At 39.9% G+C, this 20,759-nt stretch overlaps 1 protein-coding gene across 2 annotated transcripts; it reads right to left on the reverse strand.

Annotated features, from left to right (window-relative positions):
- Nucleotides 1-1,084: 1,084 nt before the first annotated feature.
- On the reverse strand, nucleotides 1,085-19,113 carry LOC110952962 (metalloreductase STEAP4-like). Of its 2 annotated transcripts, XM_022196738.2 has the most exons (10): nucleotides 18,567-19,082; nucleotides 12,192-12,299; nucleotides 12,018-12,088; nucleotides 11,849-11,936; nucleotides 10,796-11,074; nucleotides 10,571-10,665; nucleotides 9,355-9,465; nucleotides 6,887-6,929; nucleotides 6,627-6,791; nucleotides 1,085-3,715 (listed from the first exon to the last, which is right to left on the reverse strand). In XM_022196738.2, exons 1-10 carry the CDS (start codon nucleotides 18,759-18,761, stop codon nucleotides 3,458-3,460), a joined length of 1,413 nt encoding a protein of 470 aa, XP_022052430.2. In that variant the 5' UTR covers nucleotides 18,762-19,082; the 3' UTR covers nucleotides 1,085-3,457. The 2 variants fall into 2 exon arrangements, with proteins under 2 accessions (XP_022052430.2, XP_051813253.1); XM_051957293.1 differs by lacking the exon at nucleotides 6,887-6,929 and having other exon boundaries at nucleotides 3,561-3,715; nucleotides 18,567-19,113.
- Between the last annotated feature and the right edge of the window lie 1,646 nt (nucleotides 19,114-20,759).

Below are 20,759 nucleotides of genomic sequence, written 5' to 3' on the forward strand. Positions count from 1 at the left end.
TAGCCTTAAATACATTTTACTGAACGGAAACAACAACAAGAGTGTACTGTATAATGGACAACAGAATTCAACTACAAAGTTTTCTCACATATTTTGAATAATTTCTTCCACCCACAAGGTTCATAATTTACAACAATAAGAAGAAAATAAAATAATGGATGCAAAACAAAAATATGTAGAATGTATTAATATAGTATCACAAGAAAGAGTGGAACCAGAGCTTTGCAATAATGCTACACATTTTAACGTACTGTAGCAACATCTTGGAGACAGATGGTTTTGAAAAGTAATATTGTAACTAGCATCACAATTTTAAGCTTTGATTTTGTTCGTTTTGCCAACAAAACAGCAAAGTTGAAACTCCATTAATTGTTTTAGTTTTTACAGTTTCTGCTTCTGAGAAATGTAACCAGCCTTAAAATGTGTCAGTGGGTTTGGGGTATAATATTTCATAATTTATGACAGCTGGCAAAGAAAACAAAGGTGTTTCCTTAGTTTGGAGAAAAACTACACAATTATTGATATTTCTTATTATTTATAGTTTGCCTTTGATGCTTTTATTGTGATACTGATTTTAAACCAACTGTGTTCACATTTCTTGTTTTTAAAATGGTCTTGAAATGTTTCTTTTCTCACTGTTTCTTCCTCCCCTCTTCTTCTTACACTGCGGATGTGACAATGTTTACAGATTAACGCTTGATCACTAACAACAACCAGTTATAGGAGTTCTGTGCTTTCTTCAGTCCCTTCACAATCAGCAAAAATCACCTGCTGCAGCACAGCGTCAGGGGCCTATCTGAGGCGCCACGACCAAATATTACATCCTTTTTCTGCGGAGAACCGTGCTGGAGGAGTCGACACTCTCCTCTCCGCACTGATGTGAGGAGATCCACTGGGGACCGACGAGAAGCCTCAATGTTTCCTGGAGAACGGAATCAGATCAGCCGGAGGGATAAACCCAGGAGAGGGATCAGACCGAGATGACTAGACAGAGTGCACTCAGTTCCCCCCAAAAAGTTTAACTGAGCTCCGAGATAGAACGAGATACAGGAGGATAAAAAAAAAACAGACGAGGAAACGCTGCTCAGAGTCACACTGGAGTTTATTTTTAAGAGCGTTTCACAGCGATTACAGTTAGCACATAGCATTAATATGCATCAGGAAAAGCTGCGAAAACTGAATCCAAAATTATAAAATGGTGTCAAAATGTCACATACAGTTCCTCCCTGATCTTAACGTGACAGAAAACAAGACAGACAGACAAATAACACTCTGTGTACTCCTGGAAACTGACGGCTATTATCTAAACTATAGAAAATAGTTTCTTGTTGGCTTACCTGTAAGATAATAATATATCAATACAAAAGATTTTAGAGAAAATTCAGGTAGTCAAAACTTCTTTTACATCTAAGATCTTAGTTGCCTGAAATCACTGCAAGAATTACTGATTTTGTTTGTCATTACAACTCAGTGTTTGGCAATTTGGCTGCAGTTTCTATAATAAATGTTCTTTCGTTCTCATCAATTCAAGATCCTGTGAAAACTGAAACCTCATTTCTTTGTGCTGCATTTCTACAATTACCAGAGAGCTTCTATCATTCACCAAGTGAGTCAGCTCCATGATAGACGTCGACCGAGGACTTGGTTTTATTATTCTTTACAATTGCCAGGCTGGCTATTTGATACGATTAGGTAAAAATAGAGCAGTATAATACAACAGCCCTGAAACCTCATTTCTATCAATGATGGCAGATTTACAAAAAAAAATAAAAATCTCCTGGCTCAGCCCTGATCTGTTCAACAGCAGCACAAGCAACAGTATTTACAGAGGAAAGATACAGTAAATTAGATTTGCACAAACAAACATCACCCGGCGTATACTGTGGGTGAAGGCTGACGAGTTTGTCAAACTTTTCCTGCTAATTTGAAGAAAAGTACAACAAAATCATTTTTCCCAGAGTGCGCTTCTGTAACAGCACTGCATGCACACGAGTAACTTTTAAAGTCTAGCATTGGGGGGGGGGGAAACTGAGGATGCACAGGCAAAACGAAGCTGCTTCACCATGTGCAGACAGGTATCATAGACAGTATTTGCAAACTGGAACTATTTGCATAGAGACAAACTCTTTCCATTGTTCACTTTGGTTTGTTGTGTAATTGAATAGTCTCCGCTGTCTGACATCTACAGTTGAGCCCTGTGCAATGTCACTTCAGTGTCAAATGATTCAGAAATGAGTCACCTTTCAGGAAGAATCCAGAGAACAAATACTTTAAAAAGACTGAAAATACAGTAGAAAATCACCTGTGATCAGTGACACACAAGTTAGAGAAGCTGTAATCATTGTAAGAACATTGTGTGATGGTCAAAAACACGGGGGTAAAAAACTAACAATCAGTGGAAACACAATTGCTGCAGTAATCAGGAAGTATAGAAGGAGCCATCGTACCACTAATCACAGCTGCAGTGGTCGTCCTCCTACAATGACGCCACCAACAGGACATTGCTTTCATGATGTGGCTCTGAAAAACACAAACAGGCAGCTGCCTCAGACACAGAGGTTGTGACAGCTTCACTTCATAGCATCATCTTCTACGGACAGAGGCCAAGAAAACTACATTGGTTTGCTCTTCAGCAGAAAACTACCAAATGAAAACTTGTTAAATAGCATGAAAAGAAGCCTGATGAAAGTTGGGAGCACGTTTTTTTTTTGTCAGATGAGATCCAGATAAATTAAGTCCAGCATGTTTGATGTGAACCTGACCAGGACTACCACAGAGAACGCATAGTCCTGACAGTGAAGCAACGTGTTCATACGGAGCTGCATGAGTGGAAAGAAGTGTTGGGGAGATGAACGTCTGTGGATAAAGCATACTACTGCCTGACATGATGAGTCCCTGTCTGCAGAAGATTGAAGGTGAGAAATATTCCAGCATGTGAACCATCCAAAGCACAAAAGTCACACAAGAGCTTCAGAAAAAAGAACAAAATGAAATCTGTGACCTGGCCAAGCACGCGTCCTGATGTCCATCTAATAGAACACCGCTGGAGTATTTTAAAAAGAAAAGTAGAGCAGCACACCCTCTTCAGCAAAGAACAGCTGGAAAAAAAAGAAAAAGAGTCTGAAGAACATTAGTCCTGAATTTTGCAGACGCTGGTGTCCTCCATGTCGAAGAGAAGACAGAAGATTTGACTCTCAGTAATGAAAGTTGTGTTGACTTTTGTTGCACTGAGTCTGTATTTTTTCTTAGCTTATTAAATCTACAGTTAGTTGTTTTTGTTACATACCAGCAAAAGTTCGCCTGCTAAAGTTGAGATGATATCATTTTGAATCATTTGACATTGAAGGGATCTTGCACAGGCGTCATTCAGACTGCATATATTAGGGCGATCCCTGAATGGTTTGGCTCCATGTTTTCCGCTCACATCACTGCATTTGTGTCTCTAACTGCGACGGTCTTATGCTAGCAGCGACTTCTCGCCGTCGTCCACTTTATTAGCTCTGTCCCAGCCCTGCCGAATCCGAGTGAGGCTTCGGTCCACGCAAGGCACGAGGAGAAGCAACTTGAGCACCAGCACCACGGTGGGAACGATCAGACAGAGCAAGTAGCCCGGAGGAGTGTACCACGGGTAGGATGTGGGCTTGAGGAATGTATTCCAGCCGTACAGGTAGGTGTGGAGGGTGCAGAAGAACAGCGTCAGGTAGCCCAGTTTGGACTGGAAGAGAGGAGAGCAAGGTTAGGCACTTTAATTCACACAGAAAACTAAGCTGGAATTAGGACTCTATGAGCCAGAATGTGATTTTTAGCCCCATGCATTGTGGTTCTTAACATTTTCAGCCTTGTGCATTGTGGATCTTTGCTTTTATTTAGCTCTGTGCATTATGGTTTTTAACATTTTCAGTCCTGTGCATTGTGTTTCTAAGCATTTTCAACCCTGTGCATTGCAGTTTTTTGCGTTTTCAGCCCTATGCATTGTGGTTCTTAGCATTTTTTTAAGAGTGTGACCCTCTTTTGAGGACGCAAATAACTTAAAACGTGCAGAAAATTAACAAAATTCCAACCTCATTCACAACAATCTGAGCACCATATGCCAAAGATGTTCATATTCACAAGTTCCCGTCTCGCTTGTTCAACAGGTGTTTGATAAATTAAACGTATTATTTCTATTGCTGACAGACTTCGCTGCGCTTAGGGATAATGAGCACTCAAGTTGTGAAAGAAACTGAGCCACTCTGGGAGAAAAATGAATAAAATGCAAAGCTAAAAATAAAAAATGTTGCTTAGAAGTGGGTTTTATTACTCTGCCGTGAACCCACATGATTCATAATCATTTATTTTAGTGGCCTTTCCGTGACCCGAGTGAAGAACCGCAGATCTTCGTAGAGAAGAGCTTTTATTGATGTACACAGATGTAATGCAGCTACTCTCCACGGGGAACATGCAGTACACACGCTTCAGAGATCTTTTCCATGCACATGAGCAAAACATAAAGGATAATGTATGCCCCCAAATTACACTTGATGAATAACTTAACATTTAAAACCTCTGCTCTAATTTGGGCTGGAGTAAAGGAGGAGGAAATGAGCTTGACATGACCCAGTTACATTTATGAATGAGCTTGTTCCCCGTGGCGCGGCCGGCTGCATTTCCGATCGGTCAAAGTGGAGGGAAAAAAGGTAAACATTTGTTCAAAAAACAATCAGAGAAGCGTTATCAAGGGAAAGAGGGAAACATCTGAAACTTTTCGAAAAGATTACTTCTAAAGGAAAACTGCCATCAGGCGACAGTTTTCCATCTGGGCTGAATTGTCCTCATCAGTCACAGCTTGAGTCTCTGCTAATGGACACGATGTGAAGATCTTAGGTTTGTGGCCTCTCTTAAATTTCCACACCAACCGAAACTCAGCAGCCCGGAGCATAAACAGGTGCAACAGTGGAGAGGCGGTGCACAGGAAATTTCACGCTGCACTTTAAAATGTCTGCAGCAGACATATTGTCAGCAGACGCCAGCTCAGCCTGTTTTTTTTTTAAACACTATGAGCATCTCTGTGTTAACTGAATCATCCAACTGCTTGTTATTAACAGCTTTTCAAGGCCGCGGTACAATGGTGCGATGATTAGTAGTTCCAAATTAAATTTTCCTACCGAGCTTGTTTGTGTTCATCTTTATCAAAAGCTGCCTCGTGGAGTATCATAGAGACGGCTCTAAAACGATATGCAGTGTGCTTTTCTGACGTCGTGTTCGGTTATTGGGTTGGTTTCTGAAGGTCGGAAGCCTTTGTTTTCTTTCATTTTGCTAAAGTGAGTGTAACACTTAGTGCACATTTGCGTGGTTAGCAGCTTTGCAGTTTTAAGTGTCAGGGAAAACAACTGAACACAAAATGTAAAAAGGTACAAATCTGACAGCGAGAGTGACAGAATAAAAATAGGTTAACAGCTGCAAAAAAAAAGGAGGTAATATCTGTAAAATTAAGCTTTTCGTTTGTTTGTTTTTAACCCTAACTGTAGCCAGAAAAACATACTCTACAACAGTATACATTTTTGGTCACACATTGTAAAACAAACAAACATAAAAAAGCAGAAGAAGAATAAGCATTTGTTTAAAGTTCAGATTTTTTATGTGGATGATATTTTGACTTTTTATTTTTTTTATTGATTTTTGATCAGGTTTTTATTGTTAGCTAGTAATTTAGTATTTTTGTTAGTATTTTTATTCTTTATGAATTATTTCATATGATTTTAATAGTCATTTTCAATAAAACATAAAACTATAATATCTGTCATTTAATAAAAAAAACACCCTAAAAAGTCTAAATCTGGCAGCAAAGGTGACAGATGTCAGTAAACAGCGTAATAATATAACTTTTGTAAAACAAAACAACAAAAACAATAATAATAAGAATATTACGAATGCTGAAAATAGCAAATATATGTCAAATAATATTTTTGCAGTTTTAAATGCAGTAAAACAGTCTAACTTTATGGTCACACATTGTTAAAAAAAAGAATGACCAAAATAGAGATTTCTTTATGTGAATGTTATTGACAGTTTTGGCCTTTTTTATGGTTAATTAGCAATTTAAAATATCTTTCTATGATTTTCCTTGTCGTCTTACTCATTACCTGTAATTATTTGCACAAAACAACTAAATTCAAATGTTATAATATCTGTAATTTAATGAACAATGCACAAAATGTTAACTTTCTTAATTAATGTTTTTAAAAGTGAAAATTTGGCAGCAAGGGTACTGGAAAAAAATATTTAATAATATCTATAAAATAATGACAGTTTTAGTGGATTAACAGTAAAACTTCATGAAGACTTTAAAAAGAAAGAATTACCATTTGCAAAAAATGCAGATTTTTGATGTTACTGATATTTTTTGCCCTTGTTTTTTAATGAGTTAACTAGTATTTTAAACCACTTTTTTCTGTGATTTTACTGTCAGAAATATGTGTTTTCTTGGTGCAGAACCACTGGAACAATCTCACTTTATCCTATAATTAGGATTCAACAATCGAGTCAGATGTTGGTCGGCTGCACGGCTGAAGCAGAATTCTGCATCCATAATGTTTCAAAGCGAGTGTGTGAAGCTCATGTTTCATGTGACTCGTGCCGGTATCTACCTGGACGAAGCTGAACTCTCTCCAGCTGAGAGCGTTGCTGACGGAGGGCAGAGATGTGATTCCCAACAGGACGTACAGGCCGAATCCCAGAATCCCAAAAGACAGGAAGGAGTCGCTCCTCCAGGCCATGGAGGAGTCAAACGGTGAAGTTTTGTTCTGCTTGATCTTAATAAACAACACAATGGGATGTCTCCTAACTCTTTATGTATGTGTGAGGACAGACAGCGATAATTCAAAAGCTAGAAAAACTGTTTTCTCACCAGTAAGATGGTGCTGCTTGTGATTCTGTTTCTCACATAATATCTGGGGGGGAAAAAAAAAAACAAAAATTCAGGCATATCTCTTACATATCTTGGGTAGTAAATAGCCAATAATGCAGTAAGAATTAATGAAATTCCTTTAAATTCTTGTGGTTTTAATATATTAATCTGTGGTTTATTATTTTCCCTCCCAGTGTTTGGTAATTTAGCTGCAGTTTAGTTAATGGATGCTATTTAGATGTTGTTGAAAATGAAGCCTTGTTTTGTCCTTCCCTATCAAACAGAGCCACATTCATCACAAAAACTGTTTCAATCAAGATAACTCATTTTAAGTTAGTCGATTATAAATTACATAACCCAAAAAATGGAGGAGAAGCTTCAAATAAGCCGTGAAATCACAACATTTTAACCCAAACTGTGCTTTTAATTTCCTTAAACCTAACCAAGTTGTAGTTTTGGTGCCTTAAACTCATCTGAAAGAGCCAGAACTACTCTGACTCTCCAAATGTTGAATGCAGCTATAAGCAGGTTTTCGCCTCTTTTTCCACATTTGCATGTTCCTGTTTTCAAAATCAGCTTCAGCAGGGAAACAACAACCTCCGAGCAGCAGCCTACAGCACAAAAAAAATGAAAGTTTTGCCAAAAATTGTGTCATTTAATTGACAGTGCGAGCCTCTATGTGAGTAAATGTCATCGTTGTCCACTCCTTGCATCTTCTGTACTCTGCTTTAACCTCTGTAGGGTTTCTAGAGGAGCTTTAGCCCAACCTAGCTTAGCCAGATTTAGGGCGAATGTCCATAACAAGGGCAAAACAGATTCACATCTGTGGACAATTTTTAGATCGATATCTAAAATAATATAAACGCTTAATTCTTCCCCTTAGAGAAATTCAAATTATCCAGTAGCTCATACATGTTGCATTTAAGAAAAATAAGGAAACCAATGTGCAAAAGAACGTTCAATTTAATGTGCAAATCGGGCTGGTTGAAGAAAGAAGGCGCTAAAATTACTGGTATTTACAATGAAGGTGCAAAATTGCAGGTATTTACAATATAAACGAGTATGTAAAGGTGTGAGCACAGTTTAAAAATAGAAAGAATAATAAGTCTATAGGAGGGATGCTTGAGTCCTGGTGGGCCCAGGATTGTAGAACCACCAATTAACCAAAGCCGGAGCACCCGCCGGCCACTGGACCACCGTGCCGGCCCTTCACTGAGATTGATTTAAAGAAAGCACATCTAAACACAGGATGCTGCAACTGAGCCAACTAATGACATGAAATTAGTCTGCACTGATGATTCACCTGCAAGGACGGGTCATTAAAGCAGATAATCCGGCGAACCATGCAGACCTGCATTATTGCATGTCTAAATCCTCTGTAAAAGTTGCTTTGCAGGTTGCTGCTGAGAGACTGCTGCTGTAGCAAAGAGGATTCTGAGAACACAGTAAGAATTATACATGAATTCTACACCCGCTGAGTCGGACTAATAAGCTTCTAACAAGTAGTCCTCATTGTGAAAGCGTAATATTTCCTCAAACCTAGCCATGTAGGTTTGGTGCTAACATCTAAAACAGCAAGTGAAAACAAAGTAAGAAATCAGCAAAAATTTAACCTAAAAATAATGGTCCTGCATGGGATAAAATCACCATCCTGATTTATGCGTCCAGCCTCCTACATCCTTACAGGAATCTCTCCACTGATAGGGTTAGTATAATCTGCGTCAAACTAAATTGCATTTCTTTCTGAACATTAAGACACAATGCAGTTTAGTCGTACAGGAACAGGATTTTAGGAAGACGGGGGTCGTACACTCAACATCACATGAAAACTGACTTATCTCCGTGACAAATGAACAGCCTTCACCCACTCAGGACCCAATTTATTTACGCTTTATAACATCCCTACTAAGAGCTGCAGTAGCCCGCTTATTTGATGCATTTAACTAAGAGTAAGGCAGCGGAATACAACAGCCCCTGCGACCTCATTTATATCAATGAAGGCTGAATATGTTTTACAAATACCTCTCGGCAGACTGTGCTCAGCACAACGGCAGCCACAATGAGCGCGAAACAATGCGTCTCTAAAACAGATCCAACACGAGCTGAACGCTAAAACCCTAATTGTGAGTGTTTATTGAAAGTGCAAGACAAGTAATTAACAGGAGGACAAGACAAGAGAAAGAAACAGCAGCAATAAATACCGACGGGCTTGAGTAATTAACTGGAGTGCGAAAGAATAGATTAATTTGTGTTTTCTGATTGGATTATCGTTGCATTGTGTTTTCTTGGGTGTATGTGTGCGTGGCGATGAAGGACGAAGAGAGAAAAAGGGACAAAAAGCGAGAAATGCGTGAATAAAAATGGAGGTAAATGATATGGGTGGATATCAACAGCAGCGATTCTGATGAGTAAACAGATTAGGATGTGCTGAGTGAAGAGGTGTGCAGATGTGTGCAGATGTTTGCTACCTTATGGGGATGATGAGAGTGTACAGCACATGCAGGAAGGCGAAGGCAAGCGCTAACAGTCCCAGCTGTTTCCTGCACAGCATCCAGCGATCCAACCAGTCAGGGAAACGCCTGAGACGAGATTCAAGAGCTTGATTTGTCACATTCTCATACAGGTGCAGGCAATGGAATGCAGAGCGACTGTTCTACAAGGGTTTCCAACAAGACATGATAGAAAATAAACATTCTTCAGAAATAGAAAAAGTCATAAAAATAACAAGGAGTAAAGGGAGTGCAGTGTGCTTTGTGGAAGAGTTGCTGTTTTGTTGGTGTGTGTGCGCTAACATCTATAACTTAAATACATGTTTACGTTTGCCAGTGTGCTGCAGCTCAGCGCTAAGGTGCTACAGTGTGGAAAAAAATTAAAATCTTGCAGCGAGGATGCCAGAAAAAATATGTTAAAATTGGTGGAATATTTTACCATTTCAAAACTAAAAAATGTGAAAACAATGGCAAATATGTGTAAAATAATGACATTTTGAGCTGATTTTAGGACAGTAAAATTGCAAATTCCTGTTTGTAAAAAATATGAATTTTTGCTGTTGACATTATGTACAGTTTGATACTTTTAATGACAGTAAATATATAAATTATTACTTAACAGGGGGAAAAAGTAAAATAGCATAATTTTTCTTTCAAATAGCAACAAATATTTGCAAAATAGTAACATTTTTAATGATTCACATACATGCAAAAAGTTTAGATTTTGTTTTAGGGTTATTATTGTAATTTTCCTTTGTATTATCTGTAATTTAACAACGGAGAAAAAAATAAAATAATTAAATTGTTTATCATTTATATACATTTTTTAATGACAACAGCAGCCAATATCTGTAAAAAAAAAAGGATTTTTTTGCTGATTTAAATGCAACAAAAAATAGTATATAATCATAAATCTCTATTTATAAAAATATAGATTTTTGATGGAGGCCTTTTTGTATGATTGGCATGTGAATAAACATTTTTTTCTGTGATTTTAAGAGATACTATCAACAAACAAAACAGATAAAACTGTAAATTGTTTTTTAAAAAAAGAGAGAGAAGTTAAAACTGTTGTTTTTTTGGATTTGGACACAGTTCTGACAGCATGACGACAGACTGATTCATTTTTACATCACAGCATTTCACACATCTCTGCAGCCACTAAATATGAGCCCATCCAGTTTTGATGTCTGACCTGTATTTGGTTCCTCTGTAGAGCTGGAGGAAGGCGGCTATGACACCAGGCAGGTAACAGAGGGACAGCATGATGAGAGACACGATGGGGAACACCTGAAGCATCAAGGAAAAGAAAAGATTACTGCGACGCTAACATGCAGCAGACTCAAGCAAACCAATTTCCACGGAGCACATCTGGAGGTTTCAGCGAGAAACATCTGCTAATTTGTAAGACAATATACACCTTGTTCGCCAGGGACACCATGATTCTGAAGGAGATGTCATCCCCCTTTTGAACATATGTGTAGATGACTTTTCTAATGAGCAGGAAGAAGTAGAAGGCGGCGGTGAGGCCGACGGCGATGCGTAGAGGCAGCCTCCACTCTGGAAACAGTTGCAGGGGGAAGTCCTCCAGCTCTCTGGCTGCAGATAGAGAACCTCGATCCAGAACCGTGAAGCCCAGTTTGGTGGCCGTTTCTGCTACTGCCTGCTTTGCCTCGGCACTGTTCCCACACAGGTACACCTGCAGCAAGAAAGCATCCATTATTTTAAAAGCCCCACATGAGGAGCCTTCGTATTTCACATTTATGCATTTACATTTATCCATTTTCTACTAAAGGATGGCTTTGTCTCCAGAGAAACAAACATAAAAGCGTGTGGAGATGCCATGTCATCTTGTAGGAAAATTTAGTAGAAGAAAGCAGGTGTAAGGTAAAAGCAAGGCTCAGTCTGCACCTATGTGAAGCTGCTGATGGTGCTCCAAATACAACACACCCCGGTGCATAAACACAACACACACTCTCTCTCCTGTGTGGTTTTTTAACTGTCCTCTGGGACCGAAAAAGCAGATCAAAAATGAAACAGAAAACCCACATATGCTGCAGCTTTGCAGAGCAGAGCGTGAGAGCAGAACACGTGATGGGAAGCTTAGATCTGAGCGAGACTGTGGAGTTAATTGATTCAAGGATACATCAGAGATGGCATTCACAGCAAAGACATAAGGCCGACTGCTCCAATTTGGCTTCTTTTGCTTGGATTCGGTTTGATCAGGACTTCAAAATGAGTTAATAATATATTTTTGGACTGAAAAGCTTTTGCTTTCTGGGAGAGACTATTATTTTTAACTTGTTGGTCAGAACTCTCAGCGTGAAGACATCAGAGGATCGTCAAATGCTCGCGGAATAAGAATCCGACAAGCAATTTGTGTAAAATGATGCATTTCTAAATAGCAAAAGAAGGAATCTTTTGATCTATAGCAATAGCAATCAGTTAACACCACAAAAACACACGTTAGTACCTGTCTGTTGGCATCTGAAGGTCCGTTCTGAAGCGTCCAGGCTGACAAGGTGTTAAAAGCTTTCACCACATGAGCTCCAGGGACGAGCCTGAAAAACAAACAAAACTTTTTCTTCTTCTTCTTGATTTCTCAGTATTTTAGATTACTGCTGCCTAATTATCCTCCTCACCTCTGCAGATACTCAGCGTTGGCCTCCGGGTATAGATTCTTCTTCAGGTTGTTGCTAACATCCACCAGCACCTTCCCAAAAAAAAAAAAACAATCGATGAAATCAGCTGAGTGGATGAGAAGTCGAAAAATTAACAAGCTGCTGTGTGACACAAAAGGCATCCGAGTGAGGTACCTTCCCCTGGAGTTGAGGTGCAAGTGTCTCCAGGAAGCTGTAGTGTTCTCTGTGGATGCAAATAAAGACCAGAGCGGCTGATTGGGCGGCCGCACTGTGGCTCATCGCCTGCAAAAACACACAAACATTGTTTTCATGCATGTTCACCAAAAACTGCTGTTCAGAGACACCACTTTTCTATCTTTTACTATCAAAAGCACAAAAATCAATCAAATTTTCAATCTCAATTGACAATATATAACATATACACTCACCGGCCGCTATATTAGGTACACCTGTTCACTAGCTGGTTAACACAAATAGCTAATCAGCCAATCACATGGCTGCAACTCAATGCATTTAGGCATGTAGACGTCAAGACAACTTGCTGAAGCATCAGAATGGGGAAGAAAGGGGATCTATGTGACTTTGGCATGGTTGTTGGTGCCAGACGAGCTGCTATGAGAATTTCAGAAACTGCTGATCTACTGGGATTTTCACACACAACCATCTCTAGGGTTTACAGAGAATGGAACGAAAAACAGAAAAAAATCCAGTGAGGGGCAGTTGTGTGGATAAAAAGTCCTTGTTGATGTGAGAGGTCAGAGGAGAATGGGCAGACTGGTTGGAGATGATAGAAAAAGCAACAGTAATTAAAAACAAGACGACATGGTCATCAATATCCCCCGCCACATGTAATGTCTATGAGTCTACACACGTGGACAAAATTGTTGGTACCCCTCAGTTAAAGAAGGAAAAACCCACAATTCTCACTGAAATCACTTGAAACTCACAAAAGTAACAATAAATAAAAATTTATTGAAAATTAAATAATCAAAATCAGACATCACTTTTGAATTGTTGATTAACATAATTATTTAAAAAAAACAAACTAATGAAATAGGGCTGGACAAAAATGATGGTACCCATAACTTAATATTTTGTTGCACAACCTTTTGAGGCAATCACTGCAATTAAACGATTTCTGTATTTGTCAATGAGCGTTCTGCAGCTGTCAACAGGTATTTTGGCCCACTCCTCATGAGCAAACAGCTCCAGTTGTCTCAGGTTTGATGGGTGTCTTCTCCAAATGGCATGTTTCAGCTCCTTCCACATATGTTCAATGGGATTCAGATCTGGGCTCATAGAAGGCCACTTTAGAATAGTCCAACGCTTTTCTCTCAGCCATTCTTGGGTGTTTTTGGCTGTGTGTTTTGGATCGTTGTCCTGTTGGAAGACCCATGACCTGCGACTGAGACCAAGCTTTCTGACACTAGGCAGCACATTTCTCTCCAGAATGCCTTGATAGTCTTCAGATTTCATCGTACCTTGCACACTTTCAAGACACCGTGTGCCAGATGCAGCAAAGCAGCCCCAAAACATTACTGAGCCTCCTCCATGTTTCACCGTAGGGACAGTGTTCTTTTCTTCGTATGCTTGGTTTTTGAGTCTATGAACATAGAGTTGATGTGCCTTACCAAAAAGCTCCAGTTTGGTCTCATCTGTCCAAAGGACATTCTCCCAGAAGCTTTGTGGCTTGTCAACATGCATTTTTGCAAATTCCAGTCTGGCTTTTTTATGAGTTTTTTTCAGCAGTGGTGTCCTCCTTGGTCGTCTCCCATGAAGTCCACTTTGGCTCAAACAACGACGAATGGTGCGATCTGACACTGATGTACCTTGGCCTTGGAGTTCACCTTTAATTTCTTTGGAGGTTGCTCTGGGCTCTTTGGATACAATTCCAACGATCCGTCTCTTCAATTTGTCATCAATTTTCCTCTTGCGGCCACGTCCAGGGAGGTTGGCTACTGTCCCGTGGGTCTTGAACTTCTGAATAATATGAGCCACTGTTGTCACAGGAACTTCAAGCTGTTTAGAGATGGTCTTATAGCCTTTACCTTTAAGATGTTTGTCTATCATTTTTTTTCGGATGTCCTGGGACAATTCTCTCCTTCGCTTTCTGTTGTCCATGTTCAGTGTGGTACACACCTTTTCACCAAACAGCAGGGTGACTACTTGTCTCCCTTTAAATAGGCAGACTGACTGATTATGAGTTTGGAAACACCTGTGATGTCAATTAAATGACACACCTGAGTTAATCATGTCACTCTGGTCAAATAGTTTTCAATCTTTTATAGAGGTACCATCATTTTTGTCCAGGCCTGTTTCATTAGTTTGTTTTTTTAAATAATTATGTTAATCAACAATTCAAAAGTAATGGCTGTTTTTGATTATTTAATTTTCAATAAATTTTTATTTATTGTTACTTTTGTGAGTTTCAAGTGATTTCAGTGAGAATTGTGGGTTTTTCCTTCTTTAACTGAGGGGTACCAACAATTTTGTCCACGTGTGTATATCCAAAATAGCGATCAAGGGCCATAACTCTGTTAAATATTATCGCACAGGTCTCATTTTCGAACTTGATCAAGGTGTCCATGGTGTGAAGCTACACACTAAATTTCGTGATCCTAGCTGTAATAGTTTCCGAGAAAAGCTGTCCCCTTCATCTTGGACGCATGGACGGACGGACGGATGGACGGACGAACGGACGGACGCATGGACGGAAGCATGGACGGATGGACGGACGGAGGCCAAACCTATATCCCCTTTTCCACTTTGTGGAGGCGGGGGATAAAAAACACTCGCTACAACCAAGGAATGCAGAACACCATCTCTGAACGCACAACACGTCCAACCTTGAAGAAGACAGTACATAAGATACAACAGCAAACTTCTGAATCAGTTTCAGTGTTGACCTGTACTTTGTATGTATCATCTATGTTACTCTTACCATGCATGTATCCCAATGTGTGTTATATGTTTCCTTGTCCCCCCACTCCCCTCTCCCTCACCCCCTCTACCTCGTCTGTCCCTCTCACCCAGCCGGCCAGCGGCAGATAGGTCCCCCCATATGAGCCGGGTTCTGCTCAAGGTTTCTTCCAGTTAAAAGGGAGTTTTCTTCTTGCCTTCTTGTCTAAAGCACCTTGAGAAAATTGGAATTGTAATTGGCTCTACATAAAAAGTAAATGAATTTAATTAAACTGAATTAAAAAAGATGAGCTACAGAAGCAGAAGACCACACCAGGTGCCACTCCTGTCAGCTAAGAACAGAAAACTGAGGCTGCAATTCACATAGGCTCAACAAATCTGGACAGTAGAAGATTGGAAAAACATCACCTGGTCTGATTAGTCTCCATTTCAGCCGCGACATTCAGATATTTTAAGTCAGAATTTAGTGTTAAAAACATGAAAGCATGGATCCATCCTGCCTTGTATCAATGCTTCAGGTTGCTGCTGGTGGTGTAATGGTATGGAGGATATTTTCTTGGCACACTTTGGGCTTCTTAATATCAACCGAGCATCGTTTAAACGCCACAGTTTACCTGAGCATTGTTGCTAACCATGTCCATCCCTTAATGACCACAGTGGAGCATATTCTGATGCTACTTCCAGCAGGATAATGGATTTCATGATTGTGTTTCATCTCAAACTGGTTCCTTGAACATGACAATGAGTTCACTGTACTACAATGGCCTCCACAGTCACCAGATCTCAATCCAATAGAGCTCCTTTGGGATGTGGTGGAACAGGAGACTGGTATCATGGGCGTGCAGCCGACAAATATGCAGCAACTGCATGATGCTATCATGTCAATATGGACCAAAATGTCGAGGAATGTTTCCAACACCTTGTTGAAAGTATGCCATGAAGACTTAAGGCAGTTCTGAAGGCAAAAGGGGTCCAAGCTTTTTCTACCAAGGTGTACCTAATAAAGTGGCCAGTGACTGTACATGTACAGAAACAAGAACATGACAATGAACATAATAAACAACATCATAATCTGTATTTCACAGGACTCACAAAATAAAAAGGAAACTCGAAGTCACTGAGAGAAATTCCATTGAAGAAGATAACCTTCAATTATAGACAAGCCAGTGGAAAAAAATAACACTCAGTGAGCCACAAGCAAAATACACACAACTAAAAACAACAACAACATAAAAGGCCTACCATCAGCTAAAAAGAAACCAGTCATGAACCAAATTTAGAGGCAAAAAGACACTACTACAGACACTACATTCATAACAAAAAGAGAATCTCTCTGAACATGCATCTTTATTAGCTTAGCTCACATTCTAAATCAGTCGGCATCTTTCAGATGTTTTTCCATTGCCAGAAAGAGCACATGCCCGATTAGCATCACTTTCATCCAGTTTCATTGATTTTGTCTTTATTTCCTGAACATCCAGGTCTCATGATAGTCCACCTCGCCATTGATGCAAATAAAGACCATTGATTTGCAGCAGAATGCCTCCTGTGAAGATTCTTCTTCGCCTTAAAATCTGTTTGTGATACCAATTGTTGCCTAGTTTTACGGATATATTTGAGCAGATTTTTTTTCCACTATCCTGTCTCAGCTGTCAGTTTCCTTCTGATTTTTTATTTCAGGAATGTTTTGCACCAGATGTTAGTTGCTTTTTCGCTAACGTCTTTGCCTTTTGTCTAGGGCGTCATTCATCAACTAGAATTTAAAAAACTTTTGAGTAAAATTCTGCAATTGTATTGTTAATATTTTTTTCCAAATGTTCCACTGAGAACGTACATTGGGTGACATTCACATCAGCATTTTCCCCCTAAAACAGCCTCAAAACATTACAGGCAAACAGTTTCACCTTTATCAATACATCCTAATACAAAAACATTTCATGAAAGTTACTCAAGAACTTGATAACATCTTGAGCTCTTCATTCCTGTTGTCATGCAGCAGAATCTGTGGCCCTGAAACGTCTCCCAAACGTCCACTGAATGTCTCAGTTGACTTTAAACCTGAAACATTATTCAAAACGATAAGTATCCTTTAGAAGTTCTCTGAAGGTGGTCCCCTACTCAAACAGTAGGTTCTCCTCCACTAATATAGACAGTAATTTGAAGGGTTGTGTTACAAGAGTAGCGATGCATGTAGAGAGCAAAGGTTTCAATGCCACCAAGGATCACCATGGTAACTGATGCTGTTCGGCTCCAGAGTTTGGGGTTTAAATTGGCTGTGAAACGCTTTCATCAATCGTTTTTCTTGACCATGTGCTCTCTGAGTGATGCCAATTGTGGTTTCCTTTGTTATACACCTTCGGAAGCGATTATTAGCCTGCTTTTAGCACCATTCTCTACCTCCTCCTTTGTGGTTCTTAGTGGAGCCATAAGGTACTTTCTTCTAAAGGCTGCAGTAGACCGTATTTTGCTGATTCCAAGCCAGTTGTCACCAACTCTCTTTGCTGTATCCTGCTCTAAGAAGGCTGTTTTCTTGTAACTCTTTTCTTTTTCTTTTTTTTTAGCCATTCATGAGTTTGAGTTATCTGCTGATATACATATACAACTTATGCACGAAACAAACGATATCTTTACTCATTCCAGTGGGTTCGAATCATTTACCACGATTTATTTCATGTCTTGATTTTCTATCCGACTTTTTTCTTGTCCTTTAGAAGATGCTGTAATTATTTCACCGGTATGATAAAACTCTCACACAATAATCAATGTTGAAGGCTGTAGGTTACTTATGGCCCTGAATGAAGCTGTGCAGTTGCAGCAGCACAGTGTATGAAGTATCTATTCAGCTAGTGATGCAGAAAATTCATAAATATTCTTTCTATACTCAGTCTTGACTTGCTGGCAGGTCTGTATTACGAACAGAACCCATACTAGAGAACTGATGGTATTTATCACAGGGAAGATTCAATCAATAACATTATTTTCATTTCAAATTTCAGACCTAAATGCTCTTTGTGATCTTTAAATGAATGACGTTTCAAACTTTCAGAGCACTAATGTGCAGCAGCAGGCCTTGTGAGTTCAACAAGTGATTAAATAAATATATTAAGTTACATGATTAGCAATTTTCCACCAGCATTCATCTCTTGCGTCATTTGCAGAGCAGCTTTTTGCTTTAATAAATATTCATAGTACTAATAGCTCTCCCTTATTACAACCTCACGAGTGCAGCAGGCAAATGATAAAGTTTGTGTGGCGAAAGAGTCCCTTTACACATTTGTATGGGAGTTTGCACAGTCTGATGATGAAAAGCTGAACAGGTTTTAGGTTTCGCTGATCCAGCTTTTGCAAAGACAACCTGGTTAAGCTCAACTCACCTTGTAAAAGAAAGAAGTATTAAAAGTAGTAAAAGCAAAGCCATGTAGATTGTAGCAAACAAACAGGACGCAGCAGCAGTTTGCATAGACAAAAATGATCAATAACCTTGTTTGACTAGTCTGGATTCAAAGCCTGATAAGAACTGCTGTTTTCTTTTTTAAACTCAACTGTGCACTCTGACTAGTTTTAGGGACCATGCTGAGTCAGACACTGCTCGAATAAAGTTTCTAGAGGAGAAAGGCTCATGTGATGTACCTGAGTTCCTGGAGGCAAAGGGCCACAGCTGTGAGGTTTCCGGCTGCCGTACACCACCTTGTAGCCAGACTGGAGCAGACGCTGGCCCAGAGATCGACCCAAGTCGCCCGTCCCAAAGATGCACAGCGGCTCCAGCTCAGTGGCAGCTGCTGAGTTCAGAGGGCAAAGCGGCACACTCTCCGGATTCTTTGACATGCTGCTCAGTCTGTCACTTCCAACTGTGAGGATCTGAAATAACAAAACACCACCAGGTTCTGGCAGACAGCCGGGTTGAAACACGATGGGCCAAATTCAACAATCTTCACATCAGTTCCGGAGAAAACGGATCAACTGCCATGCCCTCCAGTCCATGTGTCTGCTCCTCACTTTTCCACACTGACAGATGCTTCAGTCTTGAGTCGGTTTTTGTAACAGCTTATCCCCTCCCAACCTCTGGAAAGAGCTGAGGGGGGAAGTCTGTCCGAACTGGGAAACTCCACGGAAAAAGGTGGGAGGCACGTGTGCCAGTAAGCAAATGTGTTTTCTATGTTACACTGCAAGTCTGTCCGGGGACCAATTTCAAATACGACGTTGTTCTGGGAAACCGCTGGACCATCTGTGAGCGGTTGCGCAACTGTGAAAAGCACATTTTCTTCACACCCTGCCAACATGCTTTGGTTTTTCTGGTTTTACGAAATCACTGCTGTAAATTCACATCTCAAGAAATCCCGCTTTGTGCAGCGGCTGAAAGTTCAGCTGAGGACTTCACCGGGGGTGGAAATGCACACAAATGTCCCTCAAAGTCAAAAGTGTAGAGCGCATTTTTTTAAAAAACAAAGTGCTTTCCATTCGAGATCATTTAAAGCAGTTTGATCCAGTTTTTTTATGGTGACATCGGTCATCTGCATGCAACGTGTGATTCTGTCAGCTGCAGAAGAAAAACAAGGTCATGAAACAGGTTCAGACATGTGCACAGCATGAAACCACAGAGCTGCCAGGCTAAGTTACCAACGACAACAGGATTATCTGACAGTTTACTCATCGCAGTTGTGTAGCAGAAACTTTGAGCTCTTTACAAAGACACTATTCAGACCGGCTCTAGGTCACAGTGTGCAAACACAATGTGCTGGAACTCTCCCAATCTCTGTCTTCACTGCACAAACTCCACACTGTAAAAAAGAAAACTACAGTCTGTTCAGCAGAGTTGGTATTCTGATTTGTCTGAACATGAAAATTAAAATAGCTGTACTTGAGATGAAAACACACAGCAGACCAATCGTGTGTACCTCATTTTGTCTAAATTTGAAATTGTGAATAAGCTGAAATTGTAATTTGTTGATGGTAAAACAAAGTTGGAATAAAACACAGGGTAGCAGGGGCAAGTCCTCATAATTTCTTTCCCTTGACCTACAACTCGGCTATAAAAGCCCTGTAGCTCAACAGGTAAAGCGGACGACCATAAACAGGGGCTATATGTAGCAGTCATGGGTTTGAATCCAGTTCACGGCCCTTTGCTGCAGGTCCTTCCCTCATTCTTCTCCCCACTTCCCTGTCTCTCAAATAAACCAGAAAAAGGCCACACAAAAAAAGATCATGGGGTTGATTAGCTTTTGGTTGTTCTGTGAATCACACTACTCAGCTAATACTAATTCTGATAAGAAGCTAAGATAATAAGCTAATAATTCAGCTAAAAAACAAGTTTACATTGGCCAAATGAAGAATTAATGGTATTCACAGAACAATGTAAATGTAACTAACTTAGAACATTGAACCAGCAAATTGTTGAGACAATTCAAAAATTTTACTGCAATAAGTTGCCTTGAAATTTTAAGTTTTCCCAACTATTTTTTTTTTACGGTGCATTATACCACCATTAAAATTCACATAATTACTTAACACAAAACAAACAGCACACTTTCATTGTTTTTTGGTTTTTTTTATTAGCAGGAGGTTATTTGCGGTGCGTCCGGAGCGAAACAACTCCAATCCTTATAATCAGCGGCTGATACGGTGGTCAGAAGATTCATGGAGCTTTTGCAGGCAAACCCACCAATTACAGTCTAATCTGCACTCTTGTGTTGACCCTATGAGTAATTAATGTTCTTGGCCGCGCGGCTCATCTTGGCCTTTCGAGTGCAGCCCTTCTTATTTTCCCAGAGGTCCAGAATAGCTCCGGCGTTCTGGGTTGAGGTGAACCGCAGGCTCGGTGACCTG

This window comes from Acanthochromis polyacanthus, chromosome 12, assembly GCF_021347895.1.
Source record: "Acanthochromis polyacanthus isolate Apoly-LR-REF ecotype Palm Island chromosome 12, KAUST_Apoly_ChrSc, whole genome shotgun sequence".
NCBI lineage: Eukaryota > Metazoa > Chordata > Actinopteri > Pomacentridae > Acanthochromis > Acanthochromis polyacanthus.